This window comes from Helianthus annuus, chromosome 12, assembly GCF_002127325.2.
Source record: "Helianthus annuus cultivar XRQ/B chromosome 12, HanXRQr2.0-SUNRISE, whole genome shotgun sequence".
Lineage (NCBI taxonomy): Eukaryota > Viridiplantae > Streptophyta > Magnoliopsida > Asterales > Asteraceae > Helianthus > Helianthus annuus.
In genome coordinates, this window is record NC_035444.2 from 8,630,924 (window position 1) to 8,647,816 (window position 16,893).

Consider the following 16,893-nt stretch of genomic DNA (forward strand, 5'->3'; position numbering starts at 1 on the left):
TTAGTGAGCCCAATACCCAATTTCGTTAAGGTCTAAGGACACGTTTTTTCGAGCTCGAACATGGTACATGAATTCTCAGAGCCGGCCAAAACTGGTTCACCCTTTTTCTCTAAAAATTTGTCAACTTCATTGTGCGGATTTTATATTCGGCATTTTTAAACACCTGATTACATTTAATAAACATAGTTTCAATATTTTTGTCAAGAATTAACATTTTACCATTTTTCAAAGCTGTTCACACGTGAACAATCATAAATTTATCATTGTTTTTACTAGTGTAGTAAAGTTTTTTAGTATCATCAATTTCAGATTTGTTCAATCCAAAAGTAATTTTTAAGAGATCATCGAACTTTGAAAGAAAAAGCATAACATTAGGCATGTTTTGAGAAATGAAAAGTAAAAAAGCACAAGAGATAGTGGAGAGGAGATAAATGGAAGAGAGAAAGAATGGTAGGAAGTCATGTATGGTGAGTAGAAATAACACTAAGCCTTTCTATTTCTTATTTCAGTAGAAGAGTGGATTAGAGGCAGGCTGAAACTAACTTGAGAAGAACGACTTAAAAATGAAGTTCGTTGAGATGTAGAACGAAGGTTAAGGATTTGTAGGGGGATTTTTTGTCTTCGGAGCTTTAGCTTTTGTAGTTCTTTATGGGTGAGATTTTAAACCAAATATGTTTTATAGCTATTTTTGCCTAGATGCGCGTGCGTATGTATACTTTTATGACGCTTATATTTTGATAGGTATTTGGAGCCGGGGTCTCACAGGAAACAACCTCTCTAGAGGTAAGGTGTCTCTACATCTCATTCTTCCTAGACCTTACTAATAGCTTTATAGATATAGGTGGTATTAACTGGGTAAGGTTTGTTGTTGTTATAAAGGGATATAGTAAATTTTACTTGTCACAATTTAAGCACATACTAGCAATAAGACACGCAGGCGTTGCGACGCGAATACATCGCAAACGTAGAATGGATTAGTCAAACTGATATGTAATGCGTCACCCGTGTAAAAACACGTATTCGACGTATCTGATATAACTCAATGTTACCTATATAAGCATTACGGTTGGATAAAAAGTAAAGTAAATCGAATTTATGTCGTATAACAAAACGGAATCAAACTCGGGTTGGTTCGATTAATGGGTTCGACATAACTACATACCACCCTTCAATTTACATAAAGACTTAGCAATGTCAAAGTGTACAGTAATTCCTATGTCAAAACGAAGACCCACCGAAACGTATAGTATGAAAACATATTATATTTAACCGGACTGGTTTCCGGAAAAAAAAATTATGTGGAAACGTGAATTTAAATTCTTTACTTCAAAATGTGAATTTATATCGATATGTACATAAAAATAACCACACGAGGACATTACTTTTTATTAATCTATGTCAAAACGTAGACCGGCTTAAACCGTTCATAAAAATAAGTATGAAAATGTATTATATTTTACCTGTATCATTTACAAAAACGTTAGGTTTCGTACATAAAAGTAAGCATGTGTGAAAATAACGTTATTTTTACGTCAACACGTAGACCAACTTAAATCGTACATAAAAATAAGTATGGAAACACATTATATTTGACCTAGTGTATATAATAATAAGTCTGTTAAAAATCGATTTGAAAACATAGACCAACTTAAACCGTACATGAAAATAAACATAAAAATATATATAAAAATAAGAACATGAGTAACATTTTTTTTCAAGTTAAAGAATGAAAATACGGGGTAAATCCTAATTTTTTTCAAGTTAAAGAATGAAAATATGGGGTGAACTTCAAGCGTTAAAAACTAAACAAGGTGAAAATGACATTTCATAAGGGTGAAAATGTGTAATATCAAAGTACGGGGTTTTTTAATTAGTGGCAAAGATGTAAGGGTGAAATTGTGTAAGTTCAAAATAAGGGGTTATTTTGTATTTTTATGAAAGTAGGGGTGTGGGTGACGTAAAAGTCAGTTCAATTGTCCAAAAAAAAAAAGAGTAAACTGTCATTTTGGTCCCTGTGTTTTGGTCAATTTTGCCACTTTAGTCCAAAATTCAAACTTTTTGCATCTGGGTCCCTGTGGTTTCAGTTTTATTGCCATTTTGGTCCAAAAATGAAATCAGGTAATATTTGTCTTATAAAATCCTGTTATTTTGTCATTTTCCGCAGCGGCAAAATGATCATTTCTTTTTTATAAATAAATACCATATTTTATAAGACAAATATGACCTGATTTGCCTCTGAGAAAAATGACAAAATTGCAGGATTTTATAAGACAAATATGACCTGATTTCATTTTTGGACCAAAATGGCAATAAAACTGAAATCACAGGGACCCAGATGCAAAATGTTTGAGTTTTGGATTAAAGTGGCAAAAGTAACCAAACCTCAGGGACCAAAATGGCAGCTTACTCAAAAAAAAAAAAAAAAAAAAACGTTTGTTTTGTCTTATTATTAAAGGATAAAATTTGTAATTTTCACAATTATTTTCTTTACCTTTTTTTTCTTTTATTCTTTTCACCAAATTATACTTACCATATACGGTTTTTCACGAATTTCATCCTTGTGTGTCCTAGATTCATCAAATGATGAATAAAACAAGGGTAAATTACACTTTTCGTTCTTTATGTTTTTACCGGATTGCAATAAATAACTTTTAATTTTAATAATTACAGTCACAATCATTTATTTGCAAAATCTGTTACATTCTACGTCCTTTAGCACTAATTAGATTAAAATTTTCAGTTAAGTTTAATCATTTAAGGGTATTATGGTCTATTCATGCTTTTATTTAAATCTTTAATAAATAAAACCTTGCATATACACATCATCTTCCTCGATTTCCTAACCCTAAAACCCTAACCACCACATCTTACCGCCACCACCTCACCCTGCTGCCACCACCACATCCTGCCGCCATCACCTCATTTTGCCACCCCGTCTTCACAAACCCACGCGCAGATCTCGTCACTACCACCACTCATCCATCACAGATCTGCAACCCAGTTGCCCGCCACCATCAAATCTCGTCACCACCACCACTTCGGCCACCGTTCACCAGTCGGGCCATCACCACGTCACACCCATCGCCCCTAACCCTTTGCAGATCTGGCAACCCAGCTGTCGCCCCTAACCCTTCGTAGATCCGCAACCCATCTAATGTCAAAGAACAGAACATATAAAACATCAATTTAGACATAAATAACACCAACCATCAACACCAGCAAATAACCAACATCAAACCACCACAACTAACCATTACCACAATCTCTAACTTTTAAACCCTCTCGAAATCTGAAAATCCCATCCTCTAACCATTGTCGCTGCCACACTACGCACCACCACCAAATCTCCGGTTAAATCCACAACCCCTACCACCAGGAATCTCCACTGTATCCGGAAACCACGACCACCACCAGAAACCTCCAGTATATCCGAAATCCACAAGACGCGTCTGAATTAAAATACCAGGATAATGGCGGATCTAAATCCACAAGACTGGATCTAAAATATGAATACAGCTAGGGTTCAAGCTGGATTTTTTGAGTTACGTGTGCGTTTTTTAGTCGGGAAGGTGGGTTTAGATAGGTTCCGGGTAGTCGGAAATGATGTTGATGGTAGCTGGAAATGCTGTGGTGGTGACAGGTTGTTATGGAGAAGAGAGAGAGAGAGATATGGAGTGTGTTATGAGAGAGATGGAGAAACAGGGAATGCTTTTAAATCATATATTATTTTGTTTAAATGTTTTCTCAAATAATAATGTTAAAAGACAATCGTACTCTCATGTGCAAGACACATGATCTGATTTAACGTTAAAAACAAACCTGGTTAGTGCTAAAGGATCTAAGGTGTAATGAGTTATACAAATAAAGGATTGTGACTGTAGTTATTGAAGTTAAAGGCTATCCGTTGCAATCCGATACAAACATAAAGGATGAAAGTTAAAATTTACCCATAAAACAATTAATGATTTAAATAAAATAGTCTTTTAGCTCTTATACATGCAAGACTTGGAGATATAGAATTTTTATGTTATTATTCAATTTGTAAATGTTTTACGCATAACAGTAGATAGTACACAAAAATTCTACCCATGTGGAACATAATGTGTTTCTGGTGTTTAATGGATGAGAGAAAAGATTTTGAACCGATTGAAAATGCTCTTTTTAAATCAGATGATTTCTAGCTTCGATTGTATTGCTATTTATACAATAAAGATGGAAGCATGTGAGATAAATAAACTATTTATTTATTTATCCTTGTTGACAACTTGTTCTTTATCCCTTTTGAGTTTGAGGGCAAATTGTCTGCTTGCACTGACTTCCTTTGCTTCTAGAAGGTTTACACTTAGGGTTTGTTTGCTTTTTTTTTTTTTTTTCAAGAAGAGCTTCTTGACCTCTTATGCCTGCGTTGCGCAAACCACGCTCAGAACTTTAGGTCTAAAGACTGTTTGTTTTCTTGAAGACCTTTCATTAAAAAAAGGTTTGGGCATCCTCTTCTTGGGGCAGATGTGGACTCATGTCTTCAAACCTCTTCTCATTCTTTCTTTTTGGCCAGCAACACAATCACCAAAAAAAAACCCTAGCTCCTTCTCCATCTCCTCCCTTCTCCCCTGTCGTCGCCGCCCTCCTCCTCCCCTGATTCATGGGAGGTTGCCGATGTAGACGCTACCATGAGCAGGTTAATGCTCTCTTCGAAGCGCGAAAGCAACAATTCATTGCCTAATTTGACTATTGGTTCGTCGGAGATTAATTTGGATTTGTTAGCTCCGGTGAGGTCGTCGTCTGGTGGTGTGTTGGAGGATTTGGTGAATACTGTTGATCAGTTTCTTTGTGAAGTGATGCAAAACCGTAGGGAGCGTCTTTCAGGTGTGTCTTATGGGTTTGATTATGTTTAATTTGATATTTGTTTGCACTAGTTGATTATTTGTTACATACATGAAATTGAGCAATCACACTTTTTTAAACCAAGGATAATTTTGTTTATTATAGAATAGGTTAAAACTTATTACTGTGACATTGTAGAATGACAATGAATCAAGTATTTGCCAATTGTTTCAAGTAAGAATCAAACTCTATTAAGAATGAACCAGTTTGCCTTTACTTTTTATTAGTTGTTTTGTTTATTATCGAAGTGCATACATGAGTTTTGCCAATGGAAACCTTACTCTAGCTTCATAAGATCCCATTTATTGGTGTATAACTTCACCACTTCCTAATGAAAATTTAAGTTAAATAAAATCAGTTTATTTATATTTCAGTTTATTTCAGCAGCTTGTAGAAGTTAAAACACAAACAGTTTTCTTTTTGCAGATTGCAGAGGTTTGGTCTATCTTTTCAGCTACAGATGTCTGCAGATGTGGTCCACAGACTGCAGACGTTTTTCACAATTATTTTCTTTTCTTTTTTTTAATTTACTTTTTCTGTTATTCTTTTCAACACTAATATTTTAAAAAATTTCCTATTTTTTAATTTAGTTTCAATTTATTTATTTTCTAAAAAAATAAAGTACTTTTGTAACATCCCGTGTTTTAATGAGATTAAAATACATTTTAATGTAAATATTTAGTCTTTAAAAGAAGTTTATATTGGCTAGATAGTATTTTTCTTATAAAAAAAACTTTATGATGTAAATATATAAAAAAAGATTTACTTGCAAGTGGGTTAAACTTGATTAAAACCAATAGTGATGGTGAGAAAGGAAATAATATATTCTAAAAGGGGGCAAACAACAAAAGGAAAGAAAGAAAGAAAAAAAATGTGCCCAGGGGATTCATCCATGTGCGACGCAAGCAATAGGCAAAAGGGGAATCTATGTCAAATTCATCATGAAAATCACGAAATTGAGAGGCTAAGGTCTCAATTCTACCATCCTTGCTCGATTTCTAGGGCTTTAGTAAGTGATTTCTTAAGTTTTTATTAATAAAACTCAAAAGTTAGGGGCTGTTTGGTAGCCTCTTAATGACCATTCAGATGCTAACTCTTAACGATTTAAAACCTCTGAATGAATAAGAGGTAACCTCAAGTCTGAATGGTTAAGAGGTAACCTCTGAATGGTAAATTATCACATGTCACATTCTTCTACCTTCTCATTGGTAAAATTCTTAATGGTTCCATTAAGAGGTAGTCTCTTAATAACCATTCAAAGGCTACCAAACAGCCCCTTAATCTTCTTCATGCTTGTTGTTCAAACCCACGAAATTGAGAGTAATTGTGTGTAATTTTGGTGTTGAACAACCATAGTCGTTATGCTAGACTGATTGATTGTAACTTTTGAATTATGGATTCATGTTGCATGTTATGATTTGAGGTCAAATTTATGATTTGGTGATTAGGGTAGGAATGTATGAAAACCATGTGAGAAGTTGCTAATCAAATCTGAGCCTGAGCTCGCCTAAGCTCGCTCTCGTATTATTTTACCTAAGAAAGATTAAATTCGGCTCAAGATTAGATACGGATCCAACAAGCCAAGCCACGTGTGAGCTGCTGAAGATCAATTCGTAAAAAAATTAATAATATCTATCTCAAGTAGCAAATGAGTGGATCGGGTCGTTCACTACTCTAATTAATCCTTTCTTTTATATGTCAGTCGAGCATAATCTCTCTTATGTTAAGTAAGCCGATATTGAGTTAGGCAAGTTAAACCTCGTCTTGAATTAATTAACATGTTTTAAATTTAAAAAAATAATAGTAAATAACATAACTAAATAAATGAGAAAATATTTAATAAAATAAAATTCAGATTTTTTTTATAACATCAATAAATTGGTATAAAATAAAGTGATGAACAAAATGAAAAGGAAAGAGAAGAAAACAAAAAGACAAAAGAAATATTTGTGATTCAATCCGAAGGGTAAAACAATCATTTTATAAAAATTAACATAATTTTTAATGACCGTCAGTAGAAAGCCCAAAATTCGTGACAAGCCCTTAAAGTAAACAATTAAACATGTAATGAATGATGTTTAAAATAAAAGATGCAAGAAAACTATCTTGGCCGTAACTATAACTTATAACTTACTCAAAACAAGAATTGGTATGTGATTCTTAGAACTCTATAAAATTATGGAAAAATGATTGTTTAGATTACTAATTATCTAACAATTGTTGTTATTTGAACTAAATAATGGTTATTGTTGATGGGCATCTCAGCGGCATATCACTATTACTGAAGATATTCTTTCATTGCTTGTTTTACCGTCTCTGATTGACCTGCATCGACGATCAATAATTATGTTAATGTTTTTGGTTTTTGTAAAATTGAAAGTATTTACAAAATCTTTAATAAATTTGGTAAATTAAATTTTACAATAAAACATACAATGTTAATAATGTTACACCTTATCTTTTGCTATAAGAGGGCTTTGAGTCCGTATTGATACTTGGACTTAACATCAATACATTCTTTTGAGATAAATAGGCATACCATTGATACTTTGAGGGAATCATCGAGAAAAAAATATATAACGTGAAAATTATGGAGTTCTCAAGAGCAGATATAATAATAAATTCTTATCAATTCATCGACAAATCATTGTCGCTATTTTGTCACACCTAAAAAAGACTGATAAGTTTGAGAAGAAATCTCATCCGGAATCATATATTCAACATAACAAAAAATACTCTGTCGCAAAATCGTACTCACCCAACAACGACCAAAAAATTGAAACGTAATCTTATCCAAAATCAGGTCTTCAAATAAGTTTCAACTTTCTTCGTTCTTTTGAGGCATCTTATTGCTTTCTTCAGAAATACGTCGGTGATTTTCGACAAATCACCGAAGGACATATAGAAAACCATAACTATTCCCTTTTGTTAGGCAATTTGTCGCTCCCATAAGATCATTTAGAAATAGGCAGCAAAATAGTTACGGCCAATATAGTTTTCTTTTAGTATTTTTATTTATTTATTTTGTTCCTATATGTCGGTGTCCTTTCGAAATTTTGGTAGCTATAATCTTTTAAGATCATGTATAATTTAAATATAACATGGTGAGACAAATAGGAGTAACCGTGTATGTTGAAGCTTATGTGAATCTATAATTAATACATTAAAAAGGTATAATCAAATATATTATTCTTTTATGAGAATCAAAATATTCCCAGTCAACAACAATATATGCACAAATGGAACCAAAAATCGACCAGCTCTAGAACATATCCAAGGGTCAACAACATTTTAATCTCTTCCAAACTTTGGGGGTTCAAATATCAAACAAGTCAAAAACCACTTATCTTAAAATATGTTTTTATTTCACTTAAAAGAAGCCAATATGATATGGTGACATAACTAACTTTCTCAAAACTCTTGTCGGTCAACAAAAAGAACTTGACAAGGGCAGAATTTTAAAAATTAAATCAAGATTAAATAGACAAAGGCTGACCATAGTGATTTCCCACACCACACGCACCTTCTCTAACAAGCATAATTATCTCACCTTTAACAATTTTGTAATTACCACATTGGTCCTTCAACTTTTGGTACCTACCCATGCATTTAAAAACAACCCTAATTTAATATGATGGAATAAAAAAACCTTGCTAGCTAGCTGCCAACATCCAATTCAACCACCCTGAAAGAAAAGGGACTTGAGGCCTGTCTACAATGGCTCTATCTTAAGAACTATATGCACATATGGAATAAGATTCCAATCAATGATAGAGTAATATATTTATAACCATGTATCAAGTATCGTTATAATATATCGGGCCAATCCTAAGACACATAGACTAGGTAACACCTTCGGTTTTTGACCAAACAATTTACGCACGTGAGCCTAGAACTTTGTGCATAAAACTAAAAAAACAGAACTAACGGAGTTTTGGTAAGTAAATCTAACTAGATAATAGTAAACAATTTGTTGTCTAATGAATCATTAAGGTGTGTGATGATTCCTAACTAAGGCTCGAATATGGTCTATGGTGATGAACCCGGATATTTTATTCATCAGTTCACTTTGTGAATATGCATCTTATAGTGGTATATAACTTATAAGCATTTAATGGTGATGTGTAATCTATTTTTTGGTGTTGTGTTTATTTAATAATGAGTTAATGTTGTTATTTGGTATTTTGTATCATAAGACACCACCTTAAAAATGAAATTAACACCACCAAAAAATTAAAAAGGGATATAGATATTACTTCATTCCTACACTTAGAATCTTTCTAAACCATGGTTTTAACTACTCAATAATAATAAAAAATAAAAAAAACAAAATGTTCCATTTCATCTTATTACTTCATAAATCATAACCACATACAATAATTCAAAATGGCTTTTGACAGACTAAAAATATAAAGAAATTGCATCATGGGTTATACATTTAAGCATGCATGGAGTGATTGTACTGACACCAATACAACTACCAAACAAAAAAAAGCTCCAAATCCTAATACAATTATTAACTTTGTGCCCCATATGGCATTCTTGAAAAAACTAAGGGCACCAACGTGTCAATTCTTTAAACTCAACTTTTCATAACTTAACGGCATGTTCACGGCAACACTGCCGGAGCTTTTGCAGCTAAGTATCCCAAGCACTCCCCATGAACTTTTCCGGTGACAACCCGCCCGGTGGTTGACCGCAAACCTGTTACTCGACTCAACCTTAGCGAACATCGACTTCGACGTATTAACAACCTGCCTGTTCCTAATGTCCCGGAGATCCATCTCCGGGGGCCCTTTTAATGGCCCAAACACAATATCCGACCACCTCGAAGACGACGTTTTATTACTCGGGTTGTTACGGTGGATCTCCGCTGTCGGTTCATAGTTCAACCTCGAGTTTCGGTTAAGCTTCTTGTAATCCAAAGAGTGGCTGTTTCTCACGAGTTGACTTGCTGTTGTTTTGTTTGTGCTGCTCTTTAACTCGTGCATTGACTCGGATCGCCTGCGGTTAATGTGTTTCTCTTTACGGTTTTGATTGTTGATCGGTATGAGCTTCCCACCGGAGAACATATCTTCTGCATGGGACATCCTGGGATCTTCAGAAAACCCTAATGATCTGCCGCTACAAAACTCGAATAAATCTTCTGGTACCGGTGATGATGGAACGTTCGGATGATGATCATGATCTTGGTCACTTGTTAGGGGGAAATCTGTGAGTGAAAGTGTGTCGAGTTCATCAAGTTCTTGATGATCGTCATCGTTGACACTCATTTTGACAAAGTTTGTGTGTGAGTTTTGGTATTTGAGATTGTGAAATGTAAAGGGGTCAAAGCATATAGATGTAGGAAGGTATACGTATATATAAAGAAATCATGTAACATTAAAAATGTGCATGCACTCATGATTTATATTTAAATAGGGTTAATATGAATAAAATATTGGGATAGGGTTGGCTACAAGGTCATCTTTCTTGTGGCATATCCCCATGTCATTTTAGTGTATTCATATTCTTATTCTTAACTACATGTAGGAAATTTTAATATTATCATTTTTTAAAGTGTGACAAGAGATCAAGATGTGACACATGTACATGTAACATATGTGAGCTAGAGTAAAGCTGTATTTAATGTTCTTTTGAGTAAGGTTTAGATAATACGTATGTTAGACGCACCAATATAATAGGGGTGAGGGTATTGGTACATCCCCCAAAAGTAATGACATACCCCCTCCCAGCAGCCCCGTATAAGGCAATGAGGGTTGTATAGGGTTTGAGTGCATTAATTATGTCAGAAAAAGTAAAGTTATACGACCCTCATTGCCCTATGAGCGCTGTATAAGAAGGTGGTAGTTGGAGCATTAAACCCTATACGCCTCTCATTGCATTATACACTGCTCATTGGTACTATAATCTCTGAATTTAAGGTATATTGCTGACAAGACAGTTGAGTTCAGACTGTAAAGGCTGAAAAGGTGATCCGCATATACGCGCTCATGGCCCTATACGCTGCGTATTGTTTCGAATTTTTTCCTTTTACCCCAAGCTTACGGGATTTATGTAATACAAATGTTCAAAAATCCCAAAAAAGTGATGAAAATGATAAAAGTTTTCAAATAAATGGTCTGGTTAAATTAGATTCGAATCACGATGTCAAATTGGGACTTTGGATATTTTTTTGGTGAAATTTCGAATGAGTCATATGTCTCCGATAGCGTTTGGTTACCCGGCGTTGATCGAGGTGAGGAGGAGGTGGTTTCCGTGCGTCCGCAACACGCCGGAACTTACCATTCGCATCAGGAAGGGAGTGTGCGGTCCGTGGTGCCTGATTTGAACCAGGTAAAAAATTCATATTGTCGTTTTGGTTATTTTAGTATAACCATTAAGTTGTTTCAGGTCGTAGAGGAGGCGGGACCATCTTACGTGGCTCAAAGCTATCCGCAACAGGAAAAACATGCATACGGTACTTACCATTCCCATCAGGAAAAACAACGCAAGAAAAAGTCCGAGGAAGGTGCTTTTGACATCGAGGAAGACGAGAACGAAATCGAGAAAGGTGTTACACACTTCGAGGAAAGTGATCAAGACGAGGAAGATGGTGGTGGCTGGGACGATGGTGATGGCTGGGACGATGGTGGTGGCGGGGACGATGGTGGTGAAAAGGACGATGGTGCTAATGACCCGAAAAAACAAGGAAAGGTATAACATTACCGTCACTTACGTGTTATTCGTTATGTATAATGTTTATTAAATTTTAGACAATTTTGATTTTGTATACGTGTTATTCGTTATGTATAGGTTTATTAGAAGGGTGCCTATTAGAATTTAGAAAAAAGTTGATTTTGTTTACGTGTTATTCGTTATGTATAAGGTTTATTAGATTTTAAACAAATATAGTTTTAAACATAGTTTTAAATTACCGTTGTTTCAGGTATTTGCGACACTTCACGAGTTAAAGAATTGGGCTTACAAAACAGAAATTACGAAAGGTTACGTCATTGTGACCCAACGAACGGTAACAAAGGGTGAAGATTCGTCAGCAAGGACAGTGAAGATATGGTTGCAATGCGACCGTGGAGGCACATGCAAAAGTAAAGCAACAGTTCGGCGTTCTGGTAGCAAGAAGATTGGGTGTCCTTTTAAAATGATAGGGAAACTAGACGCAAGTAGTGGCAATTGGAGCTTAGCGGTGAAGCAAAAGGATCATAACCATGAGCCTGCGGTATTTCTCGAGGGTCACGCGTTTGCAAGAAGGTTGACCCCAGACGAAGAATTATTGGTAGAGAGACTTTATATTCAAAACATGGAGCCTACGAACATACATTTAACCATAAGAAAACAAAACCCACAGAGCGTGTGCATTCTACGAGACATACAAAACGTGATAAAAAAGATTAAAGTCAAAATGTACGGTGATCGGACTCCAATGCAGATATTGGAGCAAATGTTGCATGAAGGAAGGTATGTTTACCACACCCGGGTGAATCCCGAAACAAATGCGGTCGAGGAGGTTTTTTTTGTTCATCGGTACTCGTACGATATGTGGCGTGCTTTCCCACATGTGTTGATGATTGATACCACTTACAAAACTAATGAGTATAGACTTCCGTTTGTTCAAATTGTGGGTGTGACATCGACACACAAGTCGTTTTGTGTCGCTCATGCTTTTATCTCTAAAGAAAAACAGGATAACTTCTTGTGGGTCCTACAGAACCTCAAAGGATTGTTGGAAGAGGGTATGGAACCGCGCGTGATAGTAACAGATTGCGATAAAGCTTTGATGAATGCTTGCGATAAACTATTCCCAAAAGCATCCAAATTGCTATGTCGGTGGCACATCTCACAAAATATTCTAAAACACACCAAGGCAAAATTTGCAACGGCTGAAGAATGGAAAATATTCAAGCTTTCTTGGTCTCGATTGTGTAATTCTCCCACTAAGACGCTATACAATTATAACTTTGAGCGGCTATTTACGCGACTGACTGACGACCATAGATCAGGTACGTATTATATTACAAACTATAGGGGCCTATTTTGACATTTTATGAAACTATAAGTTGAGGGACTTGTTTGAAATCTAAAGTATTGGGCATAAAATGTAATTATTGAAATCTAAAGTAAAAGGGTTGAAATAGCCTTGTTTGAAACTTATTTTAACTCTAAAATCTTAACCAAGTTAAATGTTGAATAAGAAATCCTTAAAAAAAATTAACTTAGTTAACTATGTTAATTAGAATAACAAAAATGGTTAAAACCAAGTCTAGGGACTAAACTGTCATTTATTGAAAGTTATAGTCTAGGGGTTATTTTGACATTATTTAAAACTACAAAGTATTTGGGCATAAAATGTAATTATTGAAATCTATAGTATAAGGGTTGAAATTGCCTTGCTTGAAACTTATTTTAACTCTAAAATATTAACCAAGTTAAATGTTGAATAAGAAATCCTTTAAAAAAAAATAACTTAGTTAACTATGTTAGTTAGAATAACAAAAAAGGGGGGGTTTCTTGTATAACCCGCCCCTTAGCAAGGATCAAACCCGGACCACTCGTGTAAAAGCACCCCTTCTTTACCAGTTTATCCTCCTGTCCAGGAGCTGATATATACCCTAACATTAGTTGTTTTATACTTTAAAAAAGAAGTTAACTTAGTTAACTACGTTAATTAGAATAACAAAAAGGGGGGGTTTCTTGTATAACCCGCCCCTTAGCAAGGATCGAACCCGGACCACTCGTGTAAAAGCACCCCTTCTTTACCAGTTTATCCTCCTGTCCAGGAGCTGTTATATACCCTAACATTAGTTATTTTATACACTTCTTAAAATCCAACCGGGCACACACCTTTTATTTTATTTTGTACGTTTTTTATCGCTTTTATAAAAACTAACATTTTTATAAACTCATATACATCAAACCTGTTTTACTAAAAATATAAATTATAATTCTTTCCGGTTTTATCTAATTATTATGAATTAAGTTAGTTTTAATCTTATTAAATTCAATAAAAATAGTAAACTAATTTTATAAAACCTGAAAATTTTTATATAATTATTTTAACATCAGAATGATATTCGAAAATATAAAAATGATATTTTTCCCAAAATTCGATTTTTAACCAATTTAATCCAATAATTACATAGTTGTATTTGTTTAATTAATTATTTAAAAATAGTTAATTTATCAGAAAAATTTTGTTACAATACAAACATTACAAATCGTTATATTCTGTTTTTTTTTTCAGGGGTTTTGGACTATTTGTATACTGTCTGGCTACTACCCTATAAAGAAAAGTTTGTTTCAGCCTGGACTAACACAAGCCCTAACTTTGGTCAACATACAACCAACAGAGTTGAAAGCCAACATGCTAAGTTTAAGAGATACCTTAAGGGGCCAAACAGCTCGCTCCATAGACTTGTGTGGCTTGTTGACAAAGTTGTAGAGTCACAACGCATACAAATAAACCTCACTTTTCAGGATAGCCGGTCCTTGAAAATGGGGGACCACATGATATCATTCTTTGATAACCTACGTGGTAATGTTTCCCTGAAAGCACTAGATTTGTTGCTTGTGGAGAAGAAAAAGATACGTACGTTGGTCGCAGCAGGGGGGACTTGTGGTCATGTGCTTTTTACGAGTTGTGGGTTGCCATGTGCTTGTCGGATGGAGTGGTGGGAAAATACAAGTAATAAAAACAGGCTTCAACCGCTTATTCTACTTCATATGAATACCCACCCCCCGCCCTCATTTCTAACTATTGTTTTTAAAATACAGATTGCAAAATTCCTCTTGCCGCCGTAGACAAATTCTGGACAAAACTAGATTTCAATGCTGAAGAACTTAAGGAAGACGATAATAATCTTCGGGAGGAAATGGACAGAGTCATGCAACAACTGAAGGCGCAACCACCGATAGTGTTAAAAAGTATGTTGTCGAAGATAAAGGAGGTGGTGAATCCAAGTATGACTGACCATCAACCGCCTGAGGTACAACAAGATACTCGGGGACGCCCAACCTCTAAAGCACAACAAAAAAAGAAGGAGGAGGTTGCGAGACGTAAAGATACCCGGTCCGAAGCAAAAGGCAAAAGCCAAAAGAAGGACGAGGACGCTCAAAAGCCAGCAGTGCAACGCAGTCGTTCAAAGAAAAATAAGGCTAAAAAGACAGCTGAAATTATAGATGAAGATTTTCCACTGTTGGTGGGGGATAGGTACGTCAACAATCATTGACCTATATAATATCCTACGTACTTCCATACATACATTTTCCCTGATAAAGATTTTCCACAATATATTTTACAATTACAGGTACAAAAACATGATCGATCATTTTAAGGACTGGCTTCCATCTATGTATCGAAGATACATAACACATATGGAAGATGCCCAGCCTGACTGTAACTGTGGGTTTCGATCGGTGGCGTTGGGTTTGGGGTTGGACCAGAATGCTTGGATGTGGGTCCGCCAAGAGCTACTGGATGAGATGTTCATTAACAAAGCCCGGTGGATGCCTCTTCTTGACTCTTTTGATCCGGGATTTTACACTACAGTATATCGATCAATAAACTGGTTGCACGTGGAACCTGCACCAATGGCATGCTGGATGTTCTTGCCATACACCGGATTGTTGGTGGCTCAAAAATTTGGTGTGGTTGTTCAACATTTAAGCAATGGTGTTTGTCAAACATACTTTCCCATGTTTGATGGTCCGGCGGAGGGCCATTCTGTTCTTTCGATTGCCTATGTGGAAGATGGCCATTTCATCATGGTTAAGTTAACGGATGATGGTCCGATGCCTCCACCGAATGGATTATGGAATATGTATCGAAGTACTGAAGCTATGGAGTGGGAGACAATGTACATGTCTCGTCTTTCAGAGGGTAAGAAGTTACTTCGTAGTAATAGAAGTGTACGAAGAGACTTTATTAACTTGTTGTAGGTTCTCATTGTAACACGTAAAACTGTTTAATCGTATTATTATGTTTTATTTTTTTATGTTACATTCTATTATCTTTTGAATATAGTGTAAGCAACATTTATTTTATAAAAAAAATGTTAATTACATTGTTTTATAATGTAAAAACACTTATTTACATCACTATTTTTATTAAAAGAAAGGCATCATATGCAGCATATTGGGCAATGAGAGGTGTATACCAGCCTCTATATGCCGCTCATAGCACAATAAGCGGTTGCTGGTAAGCAATCTATAAGCCACGTATTGGCTAATGAGGAGTGTATACCAACACAAACAACATTTCAGCTCACTAAAGAGGGAAAACTAGATCAAAATCAATTCAAACACACACACCAAAAACACACACAACTCTCTCCCGTATACCATTTCTATCCCGTATCGAACCATACGGTGCGAATTTCCACAAGAGGTTAGTAACATCTTCATCTTTCCTTTTTGTTATTGTTTTTTTACGGTTTTTTTTGTTTATTCTGAAATATTTTGGTTGTGGTGTTTGGCGGTAGAGGTGTTTGACGGTGGTGGTTGTTAGAGTGGTTTAGGTTAGGAATGTGGTGGTTGTTAGAGTGGTTGAGGTTAGGACGGTGGTGGTTGTATCTATGGGTTAGGGTTTGACGGTGGTTGTGGGTGGGCTGTGGTGGTTGTGGGTTGGCTGTGGTGTTTGTGGGTTGTCGTAATTTTATTAATATTCTGACAAAATATTAACTTTTAATTGTTGCAGATATGTCGTCAGATGAGGAACAACACGCACCAAATGGTGGTCCGGTATTCAATCCGATGGCCGGGGGTAATTGTGAGTAGTACGAATTTTTAGACTTCCCCCAGCGCAGTATGGAATACAGACGTTTTGCCAAGTTCCGGGGTATGAGAGTGAGGCAGCAGAGGGCATTGTGTTGGGACGCGTTACGGGAGTGTGACGAGGAGCAGAGGGCCCGGGGTATAATCGGGGAAAATAACCCGTGGGATCGTATGTTTTTTTATGCGGCTGGGCCTTCTTATAGTCCTATGGTGGTAGAGTTCCTCTCCATGTTTATGTGACAA

General features: G+C 35.6%; 2 protein-coding genes across 2 annotated transcripts; one reads left to right on the forward strand and one right to left on the reverse strand.

Annotated features, from left to right (window-relative positions):
• Positions 1 to 9,449: 9,449 nt before the first annotated feature.
• Positions 9,450 to 10,154, reverse strand: LOC110892391. Its single transcript, XM_022139557.1, has one exon. The coding sequence runs from the start codon at positions 10,152 to 10,154 to the stop codon at positions 9,450 to 9,452; it is 705 nt and encodes a 234-aa protein (XP_021995249.1).
• Positions 10,155 to 11,007: 853 nt separating this feature from the next.
• LOC110892390 lies at positions 11,008 to 16,653 on the forward strand. The gene is made up of 7 exons (XM_022139556.2): positions 11,008 to 11,217; positions 11,275 to 11,577; positions 11,810 to 12,881; positions 14,123 to 14,563; positions 14,653 to 15,088; positions 15,186 to 15,757; positions 16,574 to 16,653. Exons 1-7 carry the CDS (start codon positions 11,029 to 11,031, stop codon positions 16,651 to 16,653), a joined length of 3,093 nt encoding a protein of 1,030 aa, XP_021995248.2. The 5' UTR covers positions 11,008 to 11,028.
• The last annotated feature ends 240 nt before the right edge of the window (positions 16,654 to 16,893 follow it).

What these genes read in the sequence shown, in the direction of transcription:
- LOC110892390 (XM_022139556.2), top strand. Translation starts at nt 11,029, where the DNA reads ATGTCAAATTGGGACTTTGGATATTTTTTTGGTGAAATTTCGAATGAG. An exon ending in GACTGACGACCATAGATCAG is followed by an intron (nt 12,882 to 14,122) that starts GTACGTATTATA and finishes TTTTTTTTTCAG; the next exon opens with GGGTTTTGGACTATTTGTAT. An exon ending in GGAGTGGTGGGAAAATACAA is followed by an intron (nt 14,564 to 14,652) that starts GTAATAAAAACA and finishes TTTAAAATACAG; the next exon opens with ATTGCAAAATTCCTCTTGCC.
- LOC110892391 (XM_022139557.1), bottom strand. Translation starts at nt 10,154, where the DNA reads ATGAGTGTCAACGATGACGATCATCAAGAACTTGATGAACTCGACACA.